We start from the raw sequence: 12,562 nt of genomic DNA on the forward strand, positions 1-12,562 counted from the left end.
ACCACAACGAAAGCTTTGTCACTTTGTGCTGCAGGCTGTTGCCTAAAGATTTTCTCTATAATAGTGATGTCGAAAGAATAGAATAAAAAAAGAAACTCATCGCTGATATAATCCCATATGAGCCACTAGCTTACCAGAAACTTGCAGCGATGTTTGAAACACTTCAAACGATGAGAAATATCCGTGCTTAACATAATTCTTATGCAATCACACGACTGTGAAGGTTCTTCCACATGACTCAACTCTGAATCACCACTGCTTCTTACTCACTCGGACCCTGTGAGTTCAGCCATTTTGGCTTCATCATGTTGGTAAAATGGGGGTACTTTAATATCTTAGCTGTATTTCTCCCCCATTATATTTGTTTGTTCAGATGTACAATATAACTTAGCCGTGCTTCGATGCAGTTGGCAGTGCTGCAGGATAAATAATGAGTCCTCTGTGAGAAATAGCAATGAGTTCTGACAGGTCTTACAGAGAGCAGCTCTGACATTACAACATGCTATTCATTTTTTCTCATTCTATTTTTTTTAATTACAAAGCCACATATTTGCTTGGAATGTCGTCTGACCTGATTTCAGCGTCAGATACTGATAAATTCCATATTAGTAAAAATCAAGTTTCTACATACTAAAAAAAATCTGTTCACAGTTAAAAACTAGCGACCAGGCCCGATATCTGGGTGTAGTGATGGACTCTGACCTAAACGTTCAGAGCCACATAAAGACAGTTACAAAGTCGGCCTTCTATCACCTGAAGAACATTTCTAGAATTAGAGGACTAATGAATCAGTGAGATCTAGAGAAACTTATCCATGCGTTTATCTCCAGTCGCATTGATTACTGCAACAGTGTCTTCACAGATCAATCAAACAGCAGCTGATACAGAATGCTGCTGCTCGCATCCTGGCTAAAACCAGGAAGATAGATCACATCACCTCAGCTTAAGACCCCTGCACTGGCTCCCTGTAGTTCAGAGAATAGACTTTAAATACGTTATCAGTTTATAAATCACTGAACGGTTTAGCACCACAAAAGATTAAATATCTGCTGTTGTATCAACCGCTCAGGTTTTCTGGTTCTGCTCTGCATCCCCAGAAACAGAACCAAAAATGGGTAAGCAGCATTCAGCTTCTATGCACCACAAATCTGGAACAAACTTCCAGAAAACTGCAAAACTGCTGAAACGCTGAGTGCCTTTAAATCTAGACTAAAAACCCTCCTGGTTCAAGTTGCCTTTGAAGCATAATCGATTAAGAATTTAACGATGGCGCCCGACTAAGTGTAATGTTTCAATTGTTGATTCTATGTTGCATGACTTTGTGTTTTTTGTGTTTTTATGATGTAAAGCACTTCGAAATGCCTTGTTACTTAAATGTGTTGTACAAATAAAATTTGTTTGATTGATTGAAAAGAGATTTTTCTAAATGTGAACAGGAATATAATTGAAAGTCTAGCAGCGTTACAAAGTGAACTGCGTTTTGAGGGTCAGACAGAGAGCAGGATTTCCCTCTGCAGGATGAACCTTTGACCTGTCCAAGCATTCACATTTGAGGACATTTGCTGTAAACAGCAAACAGTAAACATTTGCAGTTTACAGCATCTTTCAGGCAGGTTTGGTTTTATTTTTTATATACAGAAACCAAAAACATCAACAAAAAAAGGTCAATATAGCCACCCAACTAGATTAATGTAACTGGTAATGGTACAAATGAGGTCAAAGACTAAATCAAATGCATTTTTTCTTTAATCACCGCATGTCCAGACTGTGCATGTAAAGGCTCTAATACAGAAGCACAGGTGAAGCTGTTTGCTCTCCAAGCGGGACACTGGTGTTATTTGTGTGAATGGGTGTGGCTACCACTGATATAGACAAAGAACAAACAGGCAAACAGGAAACAGCCAACTGTATCAAAGGTGACGTCTGTCACTGACACCATGAATGAAAGCACATCCAAATGATCCACAACAACAACAGCCCAAATAGCTGGTCTTTCAACTAACTGGTAACCAGTAAGATTATAGAAAACACTCAAGTTTACAATGATTAAAAAAACTACTACCAAGGTTTTTTTCCATGTTGGTGTACAGTGGACTGCACAATGAGTCTTTATTTTTTCCAATTTGTATTCAATTACTCTCTTTGCTCAAAATTCTAATTATTATACATCAGCATGTATATTTTAAGGCTCTTTGAATGAAATAGGTAATACATTTGAGCATTCAATTCAATTCAGAGAAATAATTACATTTCAAAATCTGAACAAAATTACAACTCTTGCTATAGCATAGACATAGTACATAATATTACTAAAGGTAATATTTTTAATAATTTGACTTCAACTGGTTCTTTTACCTATGATGATTTAGACAAAGCTTGGTCATATTTTACACACTATTCTCTTTATCTGGACACAAATATTAATGTGAGTGGGAATCACAAATAATGCTTTTCAAACGTTATAACAAAGATTCAAAGGCCTCTGCTCTGGTTAAGCACAAAGTGAGGACTATTTATCTTTTTATCTCAACTCTTTTTCGTGACTTCTTTAAGGACCTAATGTGGTTTTGAATAACTTCAGATATCTTAGATAATATACCATTTAAAGGATTTTATAAATGTCACTTGTAGCATCTGTGGTGTATTATTTCAGCTACAAATAGTCTAGTGAGAAAGTACAATCTCTCAACAGAACAAATAGTCTAAATTAGAACTCCATTAATACAACACAGCTAAAAGACCTGAATAATAATAATAATATTCTAATTCCTGAGGAAGGTAGATGTAAAGATAGTCATACTGGTACATCTCAACACATTACAATGCCACCAGAAAATCTATATATTTCAGTAATTCACTTCAAAAGATGAAAGTAATTTAGATTACACACATGAACGCAGTATTTTTGTGTTTCACTGGCGATTTAAACCCCCAAAGAGCAGGAGTCCAACTCCAGTCCTGGTGATCCAGTGTTCTGCAACTTTTAGATACATTTCTTGTTGAGCATTACTGAATCTAAACGCTGAAATATTTACTCAGCAATTACTTATTTTGGGGGGGTTGTTAAAACAGAAACAAATCTAGACGTTGCAGGAAATCGGTTGTCATGAACCAGTTTGACACCTGTGTCATAGAGATGATAAGGCAGTAAATAAGACAATCAGACCCAATGATGAGCTGAAAGCTGCTATTAAAGCAAGCAGGGCTTCCTTAACCCTCAGTAAAGTCACAGGGCTGACTGCCTCCATGGCACGATGCATTGATGTAGTGAATTGATGTAGTGAATAATGCAAAAGGAGCTGAATAGCAAAACTGAATGGCATACATCTTAATAAAAACTCATCTTTTTATATTGGTCTTATGTAAAGCTATACATTTGAAAAGAAATCAATGTTTAACAATATGTAAAATAAAATAACTTCAATATTTTAGTTTTGATATGATGGAATGAAAAAATTTATTTGGAAATCAATGAGAGATATGACTGGGCAATAAATCAATAACTATATATATATATAGCGAAAGACATGATCAATATCACTGAATTCCCGCCAGAAACGCACAACATTCTGGGGGACGTAGGCAAAGGAAAGGCTTTAGCTCTTCAACCTCTCAATGTTGATGGCATCAACTAACTCACTCTCTCGCTGTTTGGTTACCTAGCAACAACCTGACGACTAACTTACGCAGCAGCAGTTTCAGGTTTTACCACAGTGCCTCGAAGCTGCGCTGTGGTAAAACTTCTTGCGGTAAAATGCTTCTTTGGTTACCGAGCAACCAAATAGGCAAGAGCACTGTCAGGTTTCACCACAGCGCCACAAAACTGCTTAAAGTGAAGGAAGAAAATGATCACCATATATATTGGCTGATATGAAACTCTGGTATCGTGTTACTTTTTAAAAAATATATATTCTAGTCTGGATGAGAGAAAATCAAACCCTATGAAGACTGTTTTAAACTTGGATGTTTACATAGATGTGTGAAAATATTGAGTTGTGTGTCCATACTGTCGCTCTATACAGAGCAACGAGACCTCAGCAGAAAAAGATTACATTTCAACAGATATTCCACAGAAAACAGGTTTCTAAAACATAATTGGAACTTGCATTCTTGTACAATGTGGCTTTGGAATGTTCACCTTGATTTTCTTTGCATTTTAAAACTCAAAATGAATGAACGTATGGAGGAACTTTTGTCAAAAGCCGGCTATGACTAAGGTGTTCAAGAATGTGAAGAACCTGTAACCGTCAATTATAACACTGTGGGCCAAAGGGAAATCCAGTTTGCAGAAGCCTCATAACTGTAAGAACTGGTTTAAAGTTTGCTTGACACTTGTTTTTAATACACATTCTGATTTCTGTAGCTTAACAAATCAGGCAAAAACCTAAAAATAAGAGATTCACAGTCTCATGATCACCATGCAGCACTGAAAGGTGAAGGAGAGACAACCAAAATAAAAGCTAGACCGCTATCTAAGACATCCTCTTTGCTGATAAAGATGAATACATAATCAACACGGAAATACTAAAAATAATGTTGCAAAATCAATAACAATAAAAGCAGATCACATTTCTCCATAGACAACACAAGCAAAATGTTAAGACATTCTGCTTTACATGTCCCTAAAAGCAGCTTATGATTCTGTGTACAACTAAATTATTCAAATAAAATCTACAAAATGTGCATACATGTGTTTTCATTTGGACTGTGGATGCCATTACAAAACAGTAAGCCTTTAACAAACAACCATCCAAGAGCAAAGCGACATTGAATAACCCAGCAGTTCAGATTTTGCATGAAGCACTGTAAACCTTTTTTCCTTCTGGTAGACTTGACACTCATTAACGTGGCTTATCTGTCTAATTTTCCAAGCTTCTGCATCAAGGGTACACTTGCTGCTGTTCACTCCAGGTAAGTCACAGATGCGTGATATTATAAAAACATGCAGCACGCAATATTATTGCGAATATTTCTTTTCCACCATCAAAATCTCCCCCATCACTCTGCATTAGTTACAATGTCTTGGTCACTAAAATCTATAGCTAAATCTAGGAAAGCAGATTCTGAATGGCAAATGGTAATTTCCTTCTAAATACTGCATTCAAGTCGTTTTTCTGCTTCTGCAATATTGAGAAGCTTAGGGCTGAAAGGATTAATCAGATTAATTGATTATTGAAATAATCATCAACTAATGTAGTAATTGATTAATTGTTAACTGAATTACACAGCCTCAAAAAGAGGCTATTTACTGAAAGAACATGTTACTCAGAACTATAACTAAAACCGAACAAAAACTACAGACATATCAAATTTAAGATGAAAAAAACTTATCTTAAAAGATTTAAAAGACAAAACAAACTTATCTTAAAAAAGGTTCTATTATGAACTCCTCAAGTGACATACTTAGTAAAAATAAAAGCCTTTTAAGCACATTTTGCTATCCAATAATCAATTTCTTAATCCAGTGATGAACTCTATGCTGTATTGATGCCAAGTCAAGCAGAAATAGCTGAGCTGTTATTGTATTTTAGGAAATAAAATGCTTATTTAAAATGAATTAATTATTTCTATATTGCATTTTTCAAGGTATTCCAATAGTCTATAGAAAAAAATCCCTAAGTGGTTAAATTAAATGAAAAATCTGCAGAATGTGGCCAATTTTTTTATCCATCAATAGAAAAGTTGATTACTAAAATAATCGTTAGCTGCAGCCCTAAAATTGAAAATGCAATGCCAACGGTGATCTAATATATTGAGAAGCTCAAGTACAGGCTAATCACTGGGATTTCCCATAACTCCACTCGAAAAAAAAAGAAAGAAAAAAAGCTTTGTGGGTTTCTCCTTTGCTTGTTAAATTCCTACTTCCAAAGAGAAACCACGTGCAACAAAAATGGGAAGTGTTCCAACTTAGCTGTCTACATTATTGTGCAAAGAGAAAAATATAAATGAAATAATAACATCTGCATTTTTGAAACTTTAAACTGCATTGGTACATGTTGGACAATCTTTTCTTTTCCAGAAAGGAGTGACATAAAGCAGATAAAGGATCCAAATTTCCACTGCAGATTAGTAAGATTTCAGTAAGGAAGGGTGTGTGTGTGGGGGTGGATGTGTGTGTGTGTGTGTGTGTGTGTTTTGAATTGAACTGACCTCCCATGAGCCTTGAAGTCCAAGTGAACCGTCTTGTCTTGCGGATGAAGTGCCCTTTTGGCTCTCTGATGACTGCTGTGCAGAGCTTCTGTGTCATATGACAAACCCTCATAATGGCGAATATATTTGTTCAACGGCTTTTCAAACTGGCCTGAAAGACAATTCAATGACACAATGAGGCAAACTTTGTTTAAAAAAAGTCAGATGCAACATAATTTCTCTGATTTCTGGGACAAAACAAAACATTTGAATGAGCAGTCATCGAACGAGTCACGCTAGAAAATGTTAGGAATGTCTCCAAAACTGAGCAGGGTAAAGCTGTCACTCCCAGCACAAGTGTAAAAGGCTTATTCATTTTAACGCCTCAAACCCACAGAGTTCTTCCAACCATCTTTCATTCTAACTGCTTCCTTTGTTCTTTTATCAAAAACACTGAGTCCTCAGTTTAACACAAGGGGAGCAGAGCACATGATGCGCATCAGGTGACTGGGGGTCTGTTTCCACAGAATAGCCTGTCTCAATGCCAGTGAATGAAATCGCTGAAGGCTGCTGTAGTAGTAAGAAGCTCCATTAAAAGGAAACACTGGATGCCATTTAAATACTAGTTTCTGTTTATGTTGTCACGGCAGTTTTCAAAATAATGGCATTACAGTTGACAATTTATTATTAAGCAGAGAACCGAAGTCATTGATTTAGCTCCATTAACCTTCATGAAAGTATTAAAGTGCGAAACACAAATGGTGGAATAAATAGATGACAATTAATGTTGTTATTCTCAATAAAACCAATTTATTGAAAACACTAGAGGAACCAAAGAAACATAACAGAATATATAAATGCACCGATCAGGATTGAAAAACCAATTTCTGGTTTGCTTCAGCAGAAAATGACAAAATAACATTTTCCCCATTTATGAATGAAATTATTCCTTTTGGTTTTAATGACTTCACAACAAAGTGCATAAATGAACCAATGTTTGCTGGCGTTTACCTGGGTGGGGAGGATCATTTGTTGTTTAATGTTTTAGTCAATTTCACTCCTTTTATTTTTTGTAGCTACATGAGTAGCTCATTAAATGCTGCTGTTAAAAAAACAACAAAATGGTACAAGACTGAGTGAGTCAAACTCAATCAGTTACCGGTTGTAACTATGAGGAAATATGATTTATTTCTGTCATGCTCACACAGAATTCTGATACAAACGGAAAAACACTATACAGGCGTGTTTATCTGAAATATTTGAGGTTATAGTGCCTTACTTTTATTGTGGTAAAGCACTATAACAGTAAGAAAATGAAGGTTAGAGACATTTGGTCTGAAACACCAAATGTCTTTATTTTTCCACCCCACTGTTTTGCTCTGTAAAGTGGGAGTCACAACTCCCCAAACAGGGAGGGAGAGGCTGTACCAGCAACTTGTTCATGAGTGCACATGAAGCAACTTGTTCATGACTGCACATAGGAAACAGCAACAATCTGCTGCTCTCATCTATTTCTAAAATCACAATAATGTAAACAAACTAAGACAGGCATAAACTAGGCTTAGGGATGCCTGGACGGGCTTAGAGTGAAGGTGGCGGGTGTTTTTCTAATCAAGGAATGTAAATTTAGTACTAAAATAAATACCGCTATCCCAGATTGCAAGATCTCCTCCCTCAGGAGGATGTGGAAACTTTATTGATGTTTAATATTGACACTGAGTAGTAATTACATGTTTAATTCTGGGTCTAACACAGCAATTATTTTTATTTTTTTTTAAAAAGGAAAAAAAAGGGATTTTGTCCAAACGCCATAAATAAAACTTGCCTATAGCCATAAAACCCAAATCATCCTCTTAAAATGATAATTTATAAAGCATAATAAATGACTACTGTGTAAATGTATTTGTTTTATGGTTATATTAAAGAAACACTGCTTTATTTCTACTTTGAGGTTTAGGAACAAAGACAAAAAAAATTAACTATTACAGCAAAGCAAATCCAAATGACTTTTATGCAGTTTTCAACCTTAAGCTCCTAAAATATAGAGCTGCTGCTAAGATTGTGCAGCCTGTATAATTACCCTTATTTTAGATGTTTTATTCTATTTTTTTAATCTGTCTAATTTTTTTTACAATAATCTTTAAAGATTCTCATTTTAAAATCATGTGCTACTAGTGAAACAACAAGATTTAATAAGAAAGAAATGCACTGAATGAAAAATTATATTTTTATGTTAAATGAAAAAAAGAATGTAGTTTGCAGCAGTTTCTTAGAATTCTCAAAATGGTCATGAAAGCTCATCAACGACCAGTTAAAATTAACCTCTTATCTCATTTAGTTTGCTTATAATCAGATGTTTAGTTGACTTCAAAGATGTGCATGGCACAACCGCACGAGATTTGCATCTACACAAATACATTCCACACCTGAGTTACTTGAAGTCTCGGTGGGTGATCAAGCACAAACCCGGTCAAAATAATAACAATTCTGTTTTTTTGTTCTGGAACAGCCCAGTCTCACTCCGAACTTTTTACACAAGGATTAATGGTTAGTAATTAATACTAAAGGAGAAGTAATTCAAAATATTTTTTGCAGTTTCACTGCTGCTGCACATCTTCAGGATTGCAGAGCAAAGTGTTTCGAGTGCCTTTGCAAAGAGCAGCTGTTGACAGAAAGGAAACTGTTTTGCTGACAAGAAGCGAGGAAGTGGTAACAGCATGGATTCAACTCTTCTGGGCTTTGCAAGCAAGTTGATAGTTTGACAACAAAACCAAAACTGGCAACTCCAAGGTCTGCACTCAACTATGGATATAGCTGTGCATCCCACAGCGAAGAACAAACAAACCTGAGATTTAGTTGTAACCTGGAAAAACCCAAATCCTTAAATAAATACTCTTAAGGATCAACAACAATGAAATTAAGAAAACAAATCTTAAACTGTAGTGACATCAACGAAATTATGCCAGACAAATAACCAAACATGACTTAACAAAGCCCTGTTGGGCTGGAGTACAGGAACTTCACAATATGCTTTGTGAAAGCAGCAGTGTGGTGAAGCTGTTGGACTCAGCCTGCTATTGTTTTGAAAGTGTCTGGTCCAAGTTGTTTGCTCCGATTTTATGCTAACATTGACACGAACTGACACAGTTGCTGCGGATGATTTATTTCACCTCCTTCTGCTGCTATTCCTTAGACATGAGAAAGTCCTGCTAAGAAATTTGAAAAGGATCTTGTAGAAATTATTAGAGTTGACCCTCGCCTACTCGCAACTTGGTATTTGTGAATTTTTCTGCAAAACATAACTCCAAGTTATTTGTGATTTATCCTTAGAGCCTATTTTAAATAAATGAAAACATCTGTATTCCCTTTTTCGTGCTTATTGTCTTTGTTTTATTTGTATAATATATGGCTGACTTCTAGTTTTTGATTTGATGCTTTTATTTTGATAAGATAACTTTCCCTGTATATATTATAGAACGGCAGTTTAATGACAGAAAGTAAAGGAAGAAAGGTTGCAACAACATTAAGTGTATCTTATTATATTTGATAGAGGCACAAGGTACGTTTATTTTGTAAAAAATGATATTTCTAATATTGATTGGTTGAAATTGTGAACTTGTTTTACTGTATACAAACACTAGGTATAGCTTTTGAATTAGAGTTGACATTTTTAGTTGTGAATGTTTTTGTTAGTTCAAACGTTATGGTTGTAAGAGCATGGTTTTGTCCCTTACACTGTCTTTTTCTTGTGTGTTTGTACATACAGCTCCTCCTTCAGTGAAACTCAGGGTTTATTTCTAATAAACCTCACTGTTCTTCAGTAAAGCCTAAATCCTTCATTGGGCCTGGGGCGGGGGAGTCTGCTACACATATGTTCAGTCATCACATAATTAATTATAATTTCCTTTTTTGGCATTTGCTATAAATTCTCAACAAAACTTAAAGCAGCTTTAATCCAGATTGTACATGAACCCCCTCCTCTCTGACATCAGCAGCAGTAATTGTGTGTGGGCCTTTAACGCAGCCATGTTGGGCTCCAGCCATCTTGGATTTCATAAAGCACTTCCAGAGTGATATTAAGGTGTCGTTTTGCCGTTTCAATATATTTTGTGAAAGGACAGATGGTAGATGTGGCAGAAGTGAGCCAGCCTCTATTCTGCTGCTGACTCAACAGTGGAGGACATCACAGCTTCATCAGCTGACTCGTATAAGGGCAAGCAGGCTTTTTGGTGGAGGGAGCGATGTAGAGATGACATATGGTTTGTGCAACCACCCACTCACAAGTTGCACAATCAGGTTCTTTTGTGACAGAGGCTATTGGCTGGTTCTATCTACAGTAGACTACTGTGTGAGAAAAAAACATGCCAGATAGGGCTTCCTTTTACTCCCTAAAGACAATAGATTATTAAAGTTTCCCTCCTCCCAAAAAAACAAAGTGCTTAAGTATTCTTTAAAGCTGCTGAATGTACTGTAGTCAGAGGAGAGACAAGTCATCTATCTGCTATGCTTTCCCTGTAATTTTGACTTAATTAGCTACCTGCCTGTGCCTGTATGTTAATGGGCAGACTTCTTCCTGAAGATCATATTACTTTTCTTCATCCATTTCAAATCACATTGAACTGAATGTGAATATCTAATTTAATCAAACATTTTTCATGGTGTATAAACAATCATCTCATTTTGAATGTGAACAAAACAAAAGAAAAGATTGTAGATTTCCAGAGAAACAGGGTTAGATCATTATCCATTATCTGTTGTCATACAACAATGTCTTCAGTCAGAGGCTTCTTCACAACCACTATAACACAGACATCTACAGGACTCCCTGTAGCCGTCTGCCTTCTTGAAGAACCTTGAATAACATGAGTTGCAACAAATAATTTTTTTTTAATTTAACTGAAACAGGGACAAATTTCTAAATAAGCTAAACATAGTTGTATTACATTTTAACTAAAAAAGTGTAATATAAATATGTTTTTCTTTGGAACTGCACTATGAAATGAACTTAGATCTATTTTTATGTTTTCAGTTCCGTCTCATACTTGAGATTTTGTAAATAAATTTAAACAGTGCCACATTCACCCAAAGGCGCTTACAAATGCGCAATAGGTGGGCAACTTGGGGGTAAATGCCATGCCTAGGGGCACATCGACATGTGACACAATAAAGCTGGAATCAAACCCACAACGTTCAGATTAAAAGACAATTACACCTCCCAATAAGCTACAGTCACCGATAAGCAAATACATAAACAATAAAGGTCTTACTTTATTTATTTATGCAGGAGTTAGCCATATATATTCAACATTAAATATATTCTTTAATTATTAAATTAATCAAAGAGAGTTGCATTATTTGTGAGTGGCAGCCCAAAATGACACCAGTTTTAGATACTCAGGAAGTAACTATGTCTATAACAGAGGCACACCGATCAATCGGCCAGACTTGGGAATCAGACAAAGTTTCATTAATCAGCTCTGACGAGTGATCAACAGACCAAATGCTGAGATATCTGACACTTTTCTAACTAACAAACTAACTAACAGTGACAAACTGTCCTGGACATTTTAGATGTTTCTCTGATTTAACACACCGTTGCGCAAAAGCCAGTTAATCAGCCATAAATTGAAACATGTAAAGCATCCCAGGCAGTGTGCCTTGAGGAGCTGGGTTGGCAAACACTGACAGATGCAATTAGAAGCACTTTTATTCCTGTGAGCCTCTAAAAACATGTGCTTTGATCAATAAATAGGAAAATCTTGTAAATCCTTCACTTTCAGCTAGTTCTAATACTGCCTTGATCAAGAGACGTGAAGCACATTTTTCTCCTTTCTGCAACAGAAAAAAAAACTGGTACTGGCAGGTCTGACTTCACAGAAAACTTTAGGTTCGGTTTATTTTGAAGACTTTCAACACTTGGATTTTTTTTTTAGATCTTAAAACAATGGATGTCCCACTGGATTTACTTTAAATAGTGGCTTTCAAAAGAACAACACAATGCTTACAAGTGAAACAGCTTAACTTCAATTAAGTTGATAACTGAATTAGCTGCATGGTCTGGGCTGAAACTACAAAATAGCTGACATTTACCTTTGAACAGCTTTGTCTTTTGTAGATGTAACTATGAGTTGAGCTAAGTTTAGAGAACCTTTTTGCAATATTTCCAGCACTAGTGAATGTTTCCTCCTCCTGTCTGTGTAGACTTGGCTAACTGTCCGCCCTAAGAGCTCCTGCTCGTAGACACAACATGAGTTTTCCCACTCAAGAACTGTCAAAAAAGCTTCTATTTACCTTGACCGTGTCGGGTTTAATTATTCAACCTGACACCAAAGCTAATTTTGTCACGCTTGGGACCGACTCGTGTTCAGGCACAACTCTTAAAATGAACATTAGCCACCTAGCTAGCAAGTTAGAAAGCCAGAGTGCAACTGTT

General features: G+C 36.1%; 1 protein-coding gene across 1 annotated transcript in view; it reads right to left on the bottom strand.

Moving 5' to 3' along the window:
• adam10 (ADAM metallopeptidase domain 10) overlaps positions 1–12,562 on the bottom strand; it is a 28,795-nt gene that overhangs the window by 15,938 nt on the left and 295 nt on the right. Inside the window, exon 2 of the mRNA XM_005807728.2 lies at positions 6,151–6,301. Coding sequence (XP_005807785.1) covers positions 6,151–6,301 — 151 coding nt within the window. The remainder of the gene's footprint in view (positions 1–6,150; positions 6,302–12,562) is intronic.

The sequence above is a fragment of the Xiphophorus maculatus genome, chromosome 4, assembly GCF_002775205.1.
Source record: "Xiphophorus maculatus strain JP 163 A chromosome 4, X_maculatus-5.0-male, whole genome shotgun sequence".
NCBI lineage: Eukaryota > Metazoa > Chordata > Actinopteri > Cyprinodontiformes > Poeciliidae > Xiphophorus > Xiphophorus maculatus.